Here is a 13,724-nt window from a genome sequence, read left to right on the forward strand (position 1 = left end):
GAGGGAGGGAGGGAGAGAGAGAGAGAGAGAGAGGGAGGGAGGGAGAGAGAGAATCCCAAGCAGGCTCCAGTTATCAGTGCCTAATGCAGGGCTCAATCTCACTAACTGTGAGAACATGACCTGAACTTAAAAGACTCAGCTAGCCAGGCATCCCTAAAACTATTTTAATGTTTGTTTATTTTTGAGAAAGAGAGAGAGCAAGCACAAGCATGAGCGGGGGAGGGGCAGAAAAAGGGGAAAACAGGATCCGAAGCGGGCTCTGCACTGACAGCAGCCAGCCCAACATGGGGCTTGATCATAAACTGTGAGATCATCACCTGAGCTGAAGTCGACACTTAACTGACTAAACCACCCAGGCACCCCTAAAACTTTTTTTTTTTTAAAGCACAGGAAAACAAACATAAAATTGGCACAGTAGGAAAAGGGAGGGAGATGGAATGGGAAAGGCACAAAATGAGGGATCAAAGGTACTAACAATGTTCTACTTCTTAAGTTCAGTAACGGGTACAGGTGTATGCTTTACACTGCCTACATAGCTTGCATTATTTGATATCTACATGATATTTAATAAAATGAATTAAGAATTACTCATAGGTTACTTATACAAAAACAAGCAGTACTTAAAGCTCTTGTCAACCATAGGTTATCAGTAAATGTTGTTATTCTCCTTCCCCAAGGAAAATAAAAGGCTGTCTGGGAAGAATGGCCAAAAAGAAAAGGCAAGGATACTTTATTTTAGTGTGGTGCTCAGCCCTTAACAGTAGTCTGCTACCTCATGAAGAATCTTTAACTTCAAAACTTTAAAGTTTTGGTATCTTTCTCAAAAGCCAATTTCAGGAGTCAATGTGATGTGTACAAACAGCATTTACTTGACTGCCAAACAGTTCTTGTTTAAACTACAACTCTGTCCCTTAACTGTGCGGTCTTTGGTAAGCTGTTTTGTTTTGTTTTGTTTTGTTTTGTTTTGAAATCTGAGCCTGGTTTCCTCATGTAAAAAAGAAAGAGAACTTACTCTACAAATATTTATGGAGCACCTACCACGTGCCAGAGAATGTACCAGGTATTATACAATAATGTACAAGAAACACACGGTATTTGTTCTCCCAAAGGCAAACAAATTCCTACTTCAAAAGGTTGCTGAAAAGATGATATAATATAAAGGAACTTGACATGGTGCCTGAAATATACTTGGTATTCAATAAATGTTATTTCTCTTTCTTTTTCTGCCTGGATTACTTAAAGCTAATAAAATGGGATTAGTCCTTTTAGAAAGCCTGTCTAGTGGTCTAACATTACAAAAAACACCAATGAAATAACATATATACAATCAAGTACTATAAAAGTATTAGTTGACTTAACATACTGTACAAAACATTAGATGTTATTAGTTTGTTTGATCTATCATCAGGGTAAAATACTGGCATCTGAATCAAAGTAAAACTATTTTAAAATTATGAACCCAAGCATAACTGGATTCAGATTTCACAGTGTTTTTATATTCTTAATGATTTGACTTAAAATGTATCCTTGTGATATCTGCAATTTTCTTTTAATATGTCTGGCTTTCAAAGTCACATTATTTTGGTGGCATTTATTATTCTGGATTTTGTTTTTCCCATTGAAAAATGTCTTGCAAATTCATTTGCTGAGAAGCAAAACGGAAATAACTTTGTAAGTCAAACAGCACTAACTAGCACAGTATTCACAAGAAAGGAGGATTAACAAATATTTACAAGATGAATCAAATAGTGCAATTTTAGTCCAGTTGTGTGGCTGATGAGATTAGATCATTTTAAGAACGTACTCTACTTGGTGGATGCCGTAGGATGGAAGAAATAGCTCAGTCTTCCGAATGAGACCTAGTAGCAGCAGGCTGTATGGGCTCACAGTCTGAGGGATTTTTCTTTTTTTTAAACCATGTGTTGATTCACAAAATCCTCACTTCACAGTGGAAACAGCAAAAACACAGTATCAAGTCAGTGCTCTTCTCAATGCCCCAGAAAGCAGATTTGCTTCTCTTAATCTACTGTGATATTTTCTTTCTTCTCTTTAATTAGTTTCATTGAAAAAGTAATGTATCTGGTTAAAATTGGAAAAGAAAAGTTAAAAAAATTTGGTAATACACTGACAGATGATTCATAAGAAATAGCACCCACGCATATTGCTGACAGAAATAAAGGCTGGTACAAACTCTCAAGAGAAAACGAGAACAGTGACTGCCTAGGGCAAGGAGAACTGGGTAGCTGAGAGTCAGGAGTGGAAGGGAAACTAATTTTTTACACACCCTTTGTCACTGGTGAACAACGTAACTTTTACATATTTTTGTTGTTGTTGTTTTTAAGTAATACAAGCAGATGATTAAAAATTCAAAGCACACAAAACAGTAGGCCCCGGGCCTGGGGCAAACACTAGTATGTATGACTCTTATCTATTTTCCTAGATATGTGTTGTAGGCATTTTTCACATGGCAGAAACTGGATGCCCCTAGCAGAAATGAACATTCTCGACAAAGAAGAAAAGGATTAATCTTAAAGTTGAAAGTTCTGCAAAGCTAAAAGCGCCCACAGAAAATATTCATCAAAACAAGTATCCTGGGTGCCTGGGTGGCTCAGTTGGTTAAGCGTCCAACTCTTGATCTCCGCTCAGGTCATGATCTCACAATTGGTAAGTCTGAGCCTCACGATGGGCTCTGCGCTGACAGTGTGAAGCCGGCTTGAATTCTCTCTCTCTCTCTCTCTCTCTCTCTCTCTCTCTCTCTCTGCTTCCCCAATTCTCCCCAATTCTCTCTCTCAAAATAGATAAATAAACCTAAAAAAAAAAAAATCCCAAGTATCCAAATGTCCCACCAATGTCAGGTAGCGTGGAGGACACAATTCTTCCCCATAAGAAGTTTACAATCTACAAGAGGAAACAAAACAGATGTAAAAAAAACCCAGTAAAGAACAACTGAATGTCAAAATAGGCTATACAGCAACTGAACACAAGTACAACAGGATTTGGAAGAAGGAAAAGCTTCATGTTAGATGAAAAAGTTGTTCTGAAAAGAGGTTGGACCTGGGTTAGCCCTCATACCATCTTGAAGGTTTAAAAGAAACAGGTAAGAGTATTAAAAAAGTGCAAACATAAAGCAGAACCAAAATGATGTGTGTCATAAATGACTTAGCCATAAAAACATAAAAGAAGTAAAATTTCTGAGGTCCAGTAACTTACGGTTACCATTTCTAGAATGCACAACAGTTTGGAAAAGAGAAAGTTTTGTTTATTAAGTTTTGCATATTATTATCTTATTAAGTTTGCATATGAACTTTTATTTTTGAAAAGCAGTTTTAAGTTTTCATATGTGTCACTTAATCCTTACAACTTATAAGCATAGTGTCAATCACATTTTACAAGTGAGAAAACTGAGGATTGTGGTGGTAAAAAGTAGTTCAAAGTAACAAGTCTTTTTTCCTCCTTCTTAACTCTCACCTTTGGCATGACAGAGGGGTAGTTGCGCAGACCCACTCCTCAGTGAAACTGATGAAAGCTATAAAATAAAAAATAAAAAACACACCTTACCCTCACCTCAGCCATTCAAAGTCTCTGGGAATGGTCCTAAGGACATATTGCAAATGAAGAAACATCTATTCAAGAAAATCTACCAAAACTTGGTGAGGACAAGTGGTGTTTGAATGACAACCCACTCCCCCTCCCTTCCCCATCACAGCTCAGCATGACAGAAACTCCACTCCAGATAGATAAAACAGCCAATGAAAGAAGGCTTTTTTAAACCTCAGCTCCCAGCTGGAGGACTACCTTAGCAGGAGGGACAGCATGCCAGCATTTCTCACCTTCTCCTCAGCTACCTACTGCTGAAGCTAAGTTCTGGGTGAATGTGGCCAAGAGGTAGGGTCTCCCTTCTTCTGCCCAGTCCCTGCTGATCAGAAGGAGGCTCGGCCTTGGGCAAGGCACTAAGAATACTGGGCCCTGATTCTCTTGCCCAGCCTCACAAGGTGTGGGTTCCACACTTGGAGAGGCAAGCCGAGGAGACGTGGGGCTGCCACCCACTCCGTGGAGCTCGGTTGCTATATCGGCATGTCACTTAGAGAGAAGTGTCCATTGTCCCTGCCTCCAGTAAGTACCACAGCCTGGTTCAGGGATTTTGCCTAGGGATAGAAGCAGGCTATAAAAGCACTTTCAATTCTTTTTTAAAGAAACCAACTTCATTTGCAACAGAGTATGGAGAAGTTCAAACCTAAGTGTACTCTTAAAAAATGCTTGTGCTAAAAGGCTAATGCTAGCTATGGACAGATTCACTGGAGACAAAGACTAAACTGCAAACCTGAGAGATCGCAGGGAGGAGACTTTGTGGGCTCAGGATACATTCAAACACTGACTTTTGGAAGTACACCTTTAAAGGGGCCTGAATTTGACTGGATCAGTCTGTGAAGCAATTTATGCTCCGGAATATTGTTGAAAACAATAGTGCAATCACCTGGAATTGGTGGAGTTTAAGAGCTGGGTGTGCTATGGGAAAGAGATGGCCAGAGAGTCCAGCCAGAATCAATGCCATCTCTGGGAGATTATGGGCATACCAAGGCTGTGCCACCCAGGGGCAACATCAGAGGCTTCATTCACACTGCTGGAGAAATGGAGGGAATAGACTTGTTTGTAGAATAGAAAAAGAACTCCTATACTCAACAACAAAAAGACAAATAAGCTAATTAAAAAATTGAAAAAAGACTTAAGTAGACACTTCTCCAAAGATATACAAATGACCAACAGGCACATGAAAAGATGCTCAACATTCTTTGTCATTAAGGAAGTGCAAATCAAACCCACAAAGATATACTGCATCCATTAGAATGGCTATAATCAGAAACTGAAAATTACAAGCATTGGCGATGATGCAGTGAAACTGGAACCCTCACACACTGCTGCTGGGAATATAATATGGTGCGGCCACTGTGGAAAATTAATTTGGCAGTTTCTCAAAGAGTTAAACATAGAATAGTCATATGACCCAGCAGTTCCACTCCTTGGTATATACTCAGAAGAACCGAAAACAAGTGTTCAAACAAAAACTTGTACACAAATATTCAGAGCAGCATTATCAATAACATCCAAAGGTAGACACAACCTAACGTCTACCAGTGAATAAGTGGTTGAACAAAATATGGTATATCCACACAGTATAATATGACTTAGTAATAAAAAGAAATGAAATTCAGATACATGCTACAACAGAAGCCAGACACAAAAGGGCACATATTGTATGATTCCATTTGTACGAAATTCCAGAACAAAAAATCCATAGAGCGAAAAAGGAGATTAGAGGTTACTGAAAGGGCGGGCCTACGCCAGCCGACTCCATCTTGTTCTGTGTCCTTCACCTTGACCACACCTCCTCCCCTTGAGTAACCCCCCTTCACCTGCCTAACAGGACTCAGACCCTTCCCCAGGACCCTTCCCCAGCCAATCGGCTGCGGCCATAGCCATTACTTCACCAACTGCCCCCAGGCCCCAATAAAACCTTTGTCCTTTTGAAACTCGCTCTCTTTCCCTGGTATCTCACCGCTGAGTCGGTGCAGGTAGGGGATTGAGCTCGAGCTAGCTCGAATAAAGGCTCTTTGCTTTTGCATCGGACTCGGCTCCCTAGTGGTCTTTGGGGATCACGAATTCTGGGCATAACAGTTACTAGGGGGAGAGGGGAATCAAGAGCTTCTGCTATAGAGCTTCTGTCGGAGTGATGAAGAAGTTTTAAGAAATAGATAGTAGTAACGGTTGTATAGCACTGTAAACAGAACTAATGGTATTGAATTGTACACTTAAAAATGGTTAAAATGGTAAATTTTATGTTACATGTATTACCACACAAACACAAAAGCAAACCAATCTAATGCCAAACTTCAATATACACTGTAAGATGCAGCATGAAAATCTTAGTATGAGACTCCCCACAGTATGAGATTCAGCTATGAAATTACACATCTTCTTAGGTTTCACTTAATAGGCTTACACTTTCAGTTCATTCTTAGCTTTAAAAAGTATTTAAATGTGTAATTTCTAGGCTTGAATAATATTCCTATTATATGAAGTATTACTTTTAGATTTTCTCAGCCTAATTTAATTTCACAATGTGTGAACCATTTATCTATCACGCTTTGGCATAACAGAATTGTAATTTTAAAAACTTAAATGTGCGGGCGCCTGGGTGGCGCAGTTGGTTAAGCGTCCGACTTCAGCCAGGTCACAATCTCGCAGTCCGTGAGTTCGAGCCCCGCGTCGGGCTCTGGGCTGATGGCTCAGAGCCTGGAACCTGTTTCCGATTCTGTGTCTCCCTCTCTCTCTGCCCCTCGCCCGTTCATGCTCTGTCTCTCTCTGTCCCAAAAATAAATAAACGTTGACAAAAAAATTTAAAAAAAATAAATAAAAACTTAAATGTGAATTACACATTTACATATAAATTGCAAATGGTCAAAAGCAAAAAGCAAACAATGAAATACAACTTCATACCCTCTGGGTATGGCTATGTTTAAGAAACAAAAAAACAAAAACAGAAGGGCAATAATAAGGGTTGGCAAAGATGTGGAGAAACTGGAACCCCATGCACTGTGGGTCGTAACGTACGATGGTGCAGTCACTTTGGAAAATGGTTTGGCAGCTTCTCAAAATATTAAACACAGGGTTACCATATGACTCAGCAATTCCACCCAAGAGACATGAAATCATATGTTCATCGAAATGTTTTCACAAATGTTCATAGTAGCATTATTCATAACAGCCAGAAGGTAGAAACAACCCAAATACCAAACAACTGCCAAATGGATAAACATAATGTTGTACATCTACACAACAGTATACTAGTTGAATGTGAAAGGGAATGAAGTACCGATAAATGCTACAGCATGAATGAACTTCAAAAACTTCATGCTAAGTGAAAAAAAAGCCAGAAATGTTATATGATTCCATTTACATGAAATGTTCCCCAAAAGACAAATCTATAGAGAGCAGTTTAGTTGTTCCCTAAAGCTGGGGGTGGGAATGCGAAGGGACTGCTAATGGGTACCAGGTTTCACTTTGGGGTGATGAAAAGGCCTAAAATTAGATTGTAGTAACTGATGGCTGCACAATCTGGTGAATATACTAAAAACCATGGAACTGTATGTTTTAAGTGGGTAAATTTTATGGTATGTAAACTATATCTCAATAAAGTTCTTTTAAAAATCTGCTCCATCTTTTCATTCCTATAGCTATCCAAGTCTATTTTCTATCATTTACCAATATGAACCTTCTAATTTGTCCACCCAGAGTCCAAGGAAAACCCCACACTCAATTACTTGACTCTGCTCACAGTGTTCCCCTATGAGGAATATTCTCCCTAGGTTACACTCAAGTCACAAATTCATTTTGAAGATTTTCCTGACCAAGTCAATCCTCATGGACCTAATTTTCCTCTAGATTCCATGCCACTTGTAATTGGTAACACTGTAACCTCAAATACATACATAAAGCAGTTTCATCTTAGAGAATGAACAGCTAATTTTTGTCATAATCTCTAATTCCTGGCTTTAATCTCTTTTACCTTCTCAGGGACGAGCTAGCATCTTGAACACAGGTGGTACAAATGTCTGCTGAATAACATACACATGCCTTGAATGCAACTTCCTCCATGTGTTCAGTAGTACCAAAACCTTAACAAATATCCAAAGTCTTAAAGCAGGAAACAGAAGTGAAGAAAAAGGAACTAAAATGCTGGGACATGCTATCACTTCTCAAGAGTGTATTAGAGAAGCATGCGTTCCTATAGTGCATTTCAAGGTGGCCATTTACTATTGTCCTCAAACTTGGGTGTGGACTAGGCATGCTTAACTTTAAATAGTTACTAACACTTCATTGTTGTCACAGTAAAAAAGAGCACTATAAAGAGAAGGAAGAATTTAAATATGCAACTCTACTTCCTCCTAACAGTGGGGTGCCAAGATTCAAACCCCAGTGCCTTTACATGCAGTCGGAAGAAATTAACACAATGACCCTTGGAATTAGTACTGAACAGAGGTGTCTGAGGCGGGAATAAGAAGGAGCACTGCTTTCAAAGGACAGAGGGGTAGCAGGGGCAGAAGACAAGTCTTAAACACCAAACTTCTAAAAGCAACAAAGACAGCGGGTCATAGCAGAGAAGCCACCAATTGCTGAAACCTGATCTAAAGCCTGACTGCAGGAGCCTACAAAATTTCAGAGCATTTCTTTCTGGTATCCTGTATAGGCAAGTCTAATTCCACTATATGAAATTCTTTAACCTGGCCCTGAAATGACACAAACACTGAACACTTCTCATTTGTTTAGCTTCAGAAATATCTATCTTTCCCTTCTCCTGTATTTATACTTATCTGGTAGCTTGCCTTATATTGTTTAAAAGCCAAAACACACAGACTATAATCATTCAGACTTGCTTATGGGATTTCCCTGGTAGCAAAGCAGTTATCTTCAAATGTATCATTATTTCAGTTTATTACAGATTTTTTTTACTTGTTTAATTTGGGTCTCTTTAATAATTACCTTCTTATTTGTAAAGACTCCTTTAAATTATACCTTTCTTTCCCTGTCATTTGGTTTTTAATATTCGGTTGCTTAGAATAAGGGACTATGACATGTAGTTAAGGTGGGTAACTCTTCTTCACTTCAGTATTCAGAAGACTATTAAGGTGCAGAGAAAATACACAACATAAATTCTTAAAGAGAATGTTTTTCATAATGTAGGTATTGTTCTTTTATCATTTGCTACCTTTTTTGAACTCATATTTATAGATGCTAACACTACCAGTTTAAATGTTCAATGAAGAACTTTTGTGTTTTTGCAAAAACTATCAAGATTTCTTCAAACTACGTATGAATACAGACAGCATTTGATTATCATTTTGAATAATGCCTTCAACACATCAGGACAACTTCTCCCAGTGAATACTTTGTTCAATAATAAGAGAAAGCACCATTATCAAGAGTCAGGATGTTCAGAACTAGAGCAGAACAATTATATACAGGTCTTGCCATTTAATGGAATCACCCAGATGTATAAATAAGAATTCTGGCTTCTTAGAGATAAAGAAATCACTGAATAAATGAAAGAAATACAAAAAGCACCACTTATCAACATAATTTCTCTTTGTGTATTATTGTATTACTGGCCAATGATTTTAAACAGGCTGTGAAATTGGTAAATGAATGACTTTCAACTGCCTGCAAGTAAAAAAAAAACAAAACAACTGGTAACTTTCAAATAATGTGCAACAAGGGCAAGCTGACAATGCCTGGCATATACCAGGAGCTCAAAAAATTACTGCTGAACAAAGAATTAAAATTGGAGCATTCATGGGGTACCTGGGTGGCTTAGTTATTAGTTAAGCGTTCAACTTCAGCTCAGGTCATGATCTCCCACTTCGTGGGTTTGAGTCCTGCGTCTGGTTCTGTGCTGACAGTGCAGAGCCTGTTTGGGATTCCCCCTTTTTGCCCCGCCCCCCCCATTCGTGCTTTCTCTATCTCTCAAAATAAATGAATAAACTCTAAAAGATAATAAAAAAAAAAAATCAGAGGCTTAATGAAGCATACGTGAGGTATACATTTCTCATGAAAACATGTTTTTAAAAGACTTTGGAGAAGAAAATATCCACATGTATACTTTCTTATTTTATCTTTTAAAATATGACTCATATCCAAAAATATTAACTAGGGCTTAACATGCACAAAAGGGATCTTAAAATCTTTATTAATCTCTTCAGGGTTTTCTAGTTCACCAGTTCATAGTTGTAGACGGAAAGCAAATGATGTACTAAATTAAAGATCCATTCCTTTGAGTCACAATGCAAGTAAGATAGCCAGTAGGACAGGAAATCAGAGAGGTTTGAATTTTCTATGTATGTTTTTTAAGGATTACTACTGACAACATTTCAGGTTCTAGTCATGGTCTATCCATACAACTCTTATTAAATTTAAAGCAAACCCTCAAAAGAACAATATTGAAGAGCAACCTATCCTTCAAGATGAGAAGCACAACTTACTTCAACTTGGAACAGTTCTCCAGCCCCTTCACAGTCATTGGATGTGATTATTGGAGTATGAATATGGACAAAGCCACTGTCCTGGAAAAAAAGAAAACCCACTTTTTTTTCAGTACATGTGTACATGAAACAACTCTATTATACTATTAAAAGAGCACTAAGAGATTGCCATATCAAATCCCTAACCCCCCAAATGTAACTATTGAGATATCAAGCTGAGGGTTCCACTGTACACAGCAGCACAAAGAATTTTAAATCAAAAACTGACTTAGACATTACCTAATCCAGTATCACTTCAAAACAGCATCAGAAACTGAGGCCCAGAGAGATTTAATGAAAAATTCACATATCTAGTCAGTGGCAGAGAGAGCCAGGAGTAGAACCTAGGCCTGCAGGGTCTCTCTGGTGCTGTTTTTTCTTCCCACTTCTCTAGCACACTAGTAGTGATTTAACATACACACACACACTTAAGGCTAATGCATAATATTGCTGCCTGTATTGCTAAGGGACTACAAATGATCAATACGAAGTGCAGCTATTTTGGAATGAGACCTCTAATTGTCACAAACCACCAAAAAGGAGAAAAATTAAAGTTGACAAATAGGGATTGGAGAAATATATGGCAAAAAAGGCAGAAATGATTTTTAGGAAGTCTGTCATTAAATTGATGGCACAGCACACTACACATGGCACAGGCATTGCACTTCCTTTCCCTCAAAGATTCTGAGCAGCAAATCCATCCATTACTGAGGCGCCAATTGCAATTCTTCCGCTCCAACGTCTGAACTATTTCCATTAGTGAACCACAAAAGCTGTTTGCTAGTTGGATTGAAATAACCCAGCAACTTCAAGGTTATGCTTCTTTCATTTTGACTATGGATGTAGGCAAAAGGTTACATTCCGTGTAAATGTTGCAGGTGGGCGTGGAGGTAGCACAAGTGAACATATGCTGCAGAGGCAGAATAGTACGTGTTTCACACAAAAATTTGGGTCTTGAAATCAATACAATAAATTCATACATACACATTTAATCTCTGCCAAATTCTGTGTATCACTGGTGTAATGTAAAATGTCTCTAGTGCATCACACTAGGGGCCTCCCAAATTTGCCCCTTCCTTCCTAAAAAAGGTTGAATTCAAGTATCCTTGCTATGATACAAAGTGCCCAGTTAACTTGTCTAGGATGTAGAATGATTAAATAAATATTCACACTATAAATTAGGAGTCTCAGAAAATATTCAAATAGGTACTTAAACTGGGAGCCATGTGCCTAGAGGTGCCACACAAAGCACATTATAGACAATGAATGAAATATAATCAATAACATTACTGCATAAAATTTTTATCTCCTAGGAACCAAGAATTATGGACATGAATCATTTATTCCACATGAATGCAGGCAACTATGAGCAGGAGTGCAGTAAACAAAGAAAGGAAGTGAAAAATCCAAAGGAAACGAGGGTGGTGAGAGGGAGGGGGGAGGGAGGAGAAAATTTAACGGCTAAATGTAATTGCCAAAGTTAGAACTGGTCAATTGCCACAAGAAACAAAACTGCAAATCTTATGAAAATAACCATATGGGTTTTTTTTTTTTAATCACTCAAGTTGTGGGAATTATTCTTAATACTCAATTAACACTAAACCTTTCAAAAGGTGTCACCAGCTTTTTAAGTCTAATACTGCTAGAAGGCTTATATCAAAGTGTATAACATTACCACCAAAAGCTATGAAGAGAGGCCAAAGGAAAAATAACAAAGCACTGAGAACAAAATCCAAAACAGAGAAAGTAGATAGGGAAGTAGAAAAATAAAAAGGAAGAAAAATAATAAGGAGTCAGAGGAATACTGTCTGCCTCCACCAGGGTAACAGTTGTCAAGTATTTATCCCATCCTGCACAAGGGGGTTCCTAACTAGAGATAGGAAGGCCAGAGAAGGGGCCAAAAATAAAAGCACGCACTTACCCAATTTTTCTGATTCCACACACCACCTCTAAATATCTAAATATTTTTTGACAGATACACATTCTAGAACCAGATATTTTATATGGCACTGAGTATCTAAAAATTACAAAATTCACATACTAAGGCCCTTGCATATCCAACACTCACAGACTGTATTTATCTTTCACATTCACACAAAGTATCATTATTTAATTACAATCAACAACAAAAAATGACAAAAACTGTCAGCCACTGGCAACCAAAAATGACAGCAAGAAGACAAAAAAAAAAACTTCCATAAAAAGCAGTCACAAGAACTCGAAGACACAGTAGTCTGGGGTCATTCAACAGAGGGGCAAAGAATACACCCTGGCAGGCTTTTAAGGCATATCCGTCTAGAGGAGGGAAAAATCTGATACTCAAAGGAAGAACCTTGACTCATCAAGAAAGGACAAACTCTTTAATGGCTCAATTTAGGAAGCAAGGAAATATGTAACACACTTTAGGATAACCTCCACTGGAAATTGGAAAAAAAAGGTAGTACCTAAAGAGATAATCCTGTTATTTGAGAAACTTAGCTCTTCTAAATAACTCATTCCTTGAGGTTTCTCCATACCCAAGTTTTGGTGCATAGCAAATGTGTCAATTTTATGCACAAACCAAGTCATACACAAAACACGTTTGATCACTTGAACCAACAACTGAATTTCTAGGGTGCCTGGGTGGTTCAGTCAGTTAAGCTCCTGACTCTTGGTTTCAGCTCAGGTCATGATCTCGTGGTTGGTGAGTTCAAGCCCTGCATCCAGCTCTGCACTGACAGCATGGAGACTGCTTGGGATTCTCTCTCTCTCTCTCTCCCTCTCTGCTCCTCTCCCACGCACGTGTGTTCTCAAAATAAATAAACTTAAAAAAAAAAATTAACTTTCTAATCTAAAAATATTAGGAAAAAACAGAAACTAAAATCGTCCCTCTTAAGTTAAGATACTTTAAGTTATGAAATTTTTACTTAGAAACTAAAACATAGAGTTTTAAGTCTCAACATCTTTTAGGATGCCTAAAGTAGTGAATTATAGTCCAAAGTACTAAATAACATGTAAGTATTATTTAATGTGCCTTAGTACTCTGTGATTTCAATCCAATCCCAACTGTTCCACATACAAGTGGGTAACATTATAGAATTATCAGAATTATATTTTCCAAGGCTTCATAATTAAAAAGTGAATTTATAACACTCAAAATTACCTACCTTTATAACTATAACCAATAGTGCTAAAATTCATTATTTTCAACCAGTTAAAATGTTACTTTGTTTTTTTTATTTCAAAATTTCCCAGTTGATTTTTAAGTTGTTTACATATTTATAGAAGCCTCAAGTAGGAAGTATATACAGAAAGTAGGTAAAGCTCACTAGTCAGTGGACTGCCAATACCACCACCTAGTGGCCAGAAATCTACAAAATCTTCAGTATTGAAGCAGGGTGGCTTTATCCACTGTTTAAAGCCATATGGGGAAAAAAAAAACATTTTTAGATCTGAACAAATTTTGTTTGTGTGGTTCAAGCACGACTAAAAAGCCATATGGAAGTTGCACAGAAAGTTTATGGAGCATATGGAAATGCACCCTTTCAAACTATAATGGGATGATATAGTATAATGTGATTATTTTTCTTTGTTTATTCAAAACTATATGCTTTAAAGCCATGATGCTCTTTAGCTGTTTCACCAGAAATTCACTCTAAAGGAACTTTTCAA

At 37.8% G+C, this 13,724-nt stretch overlaps 1 protein-coding gene across 4 annotated transcripts in view; it reads right to left on the reverse strand.

Moving 5' to 3' along the window:
- The window catches only part of NARS2 (asparaginyl-tRNA synthetase 2, mitochondrial), a 132,839-nt gene that overhangs the window by 109,550 nt on the left and 9,565 nt on the right, over window positions 1-13,724 (reverse strand). For all 4 annotated transcript variants that reach the window (XM_040489484.1, XM_040489485.1, XM_040489483.1 and 1 more), the window contains one exon: window positions 10,035-10,115. In XM_040489484.1, coding sequence (XP_040345418.1) covers window positions 10,035-10,115 — 81 coding nt within the window. The remainder of the gene's footprint in view (window positions 1-10,034; window positions 10,116-13,724) is intronic.

Source organism: Herpailurus yagouaroundi, unplaced genomic scaffold (genome assembly GCF_014898765.1).
Source record: "Herpailurus yagouaroundi ecotype Mexico unplaced genomic scaffold, PumYag 180, whole genome shotgun sequence".
Taxonomy (NCBI): Eukaryota; Metazoa; Chordata; class Mammalia; order Carnivora; family Felidae; genus Herpailurus; species Herpailurus yagouaroundi.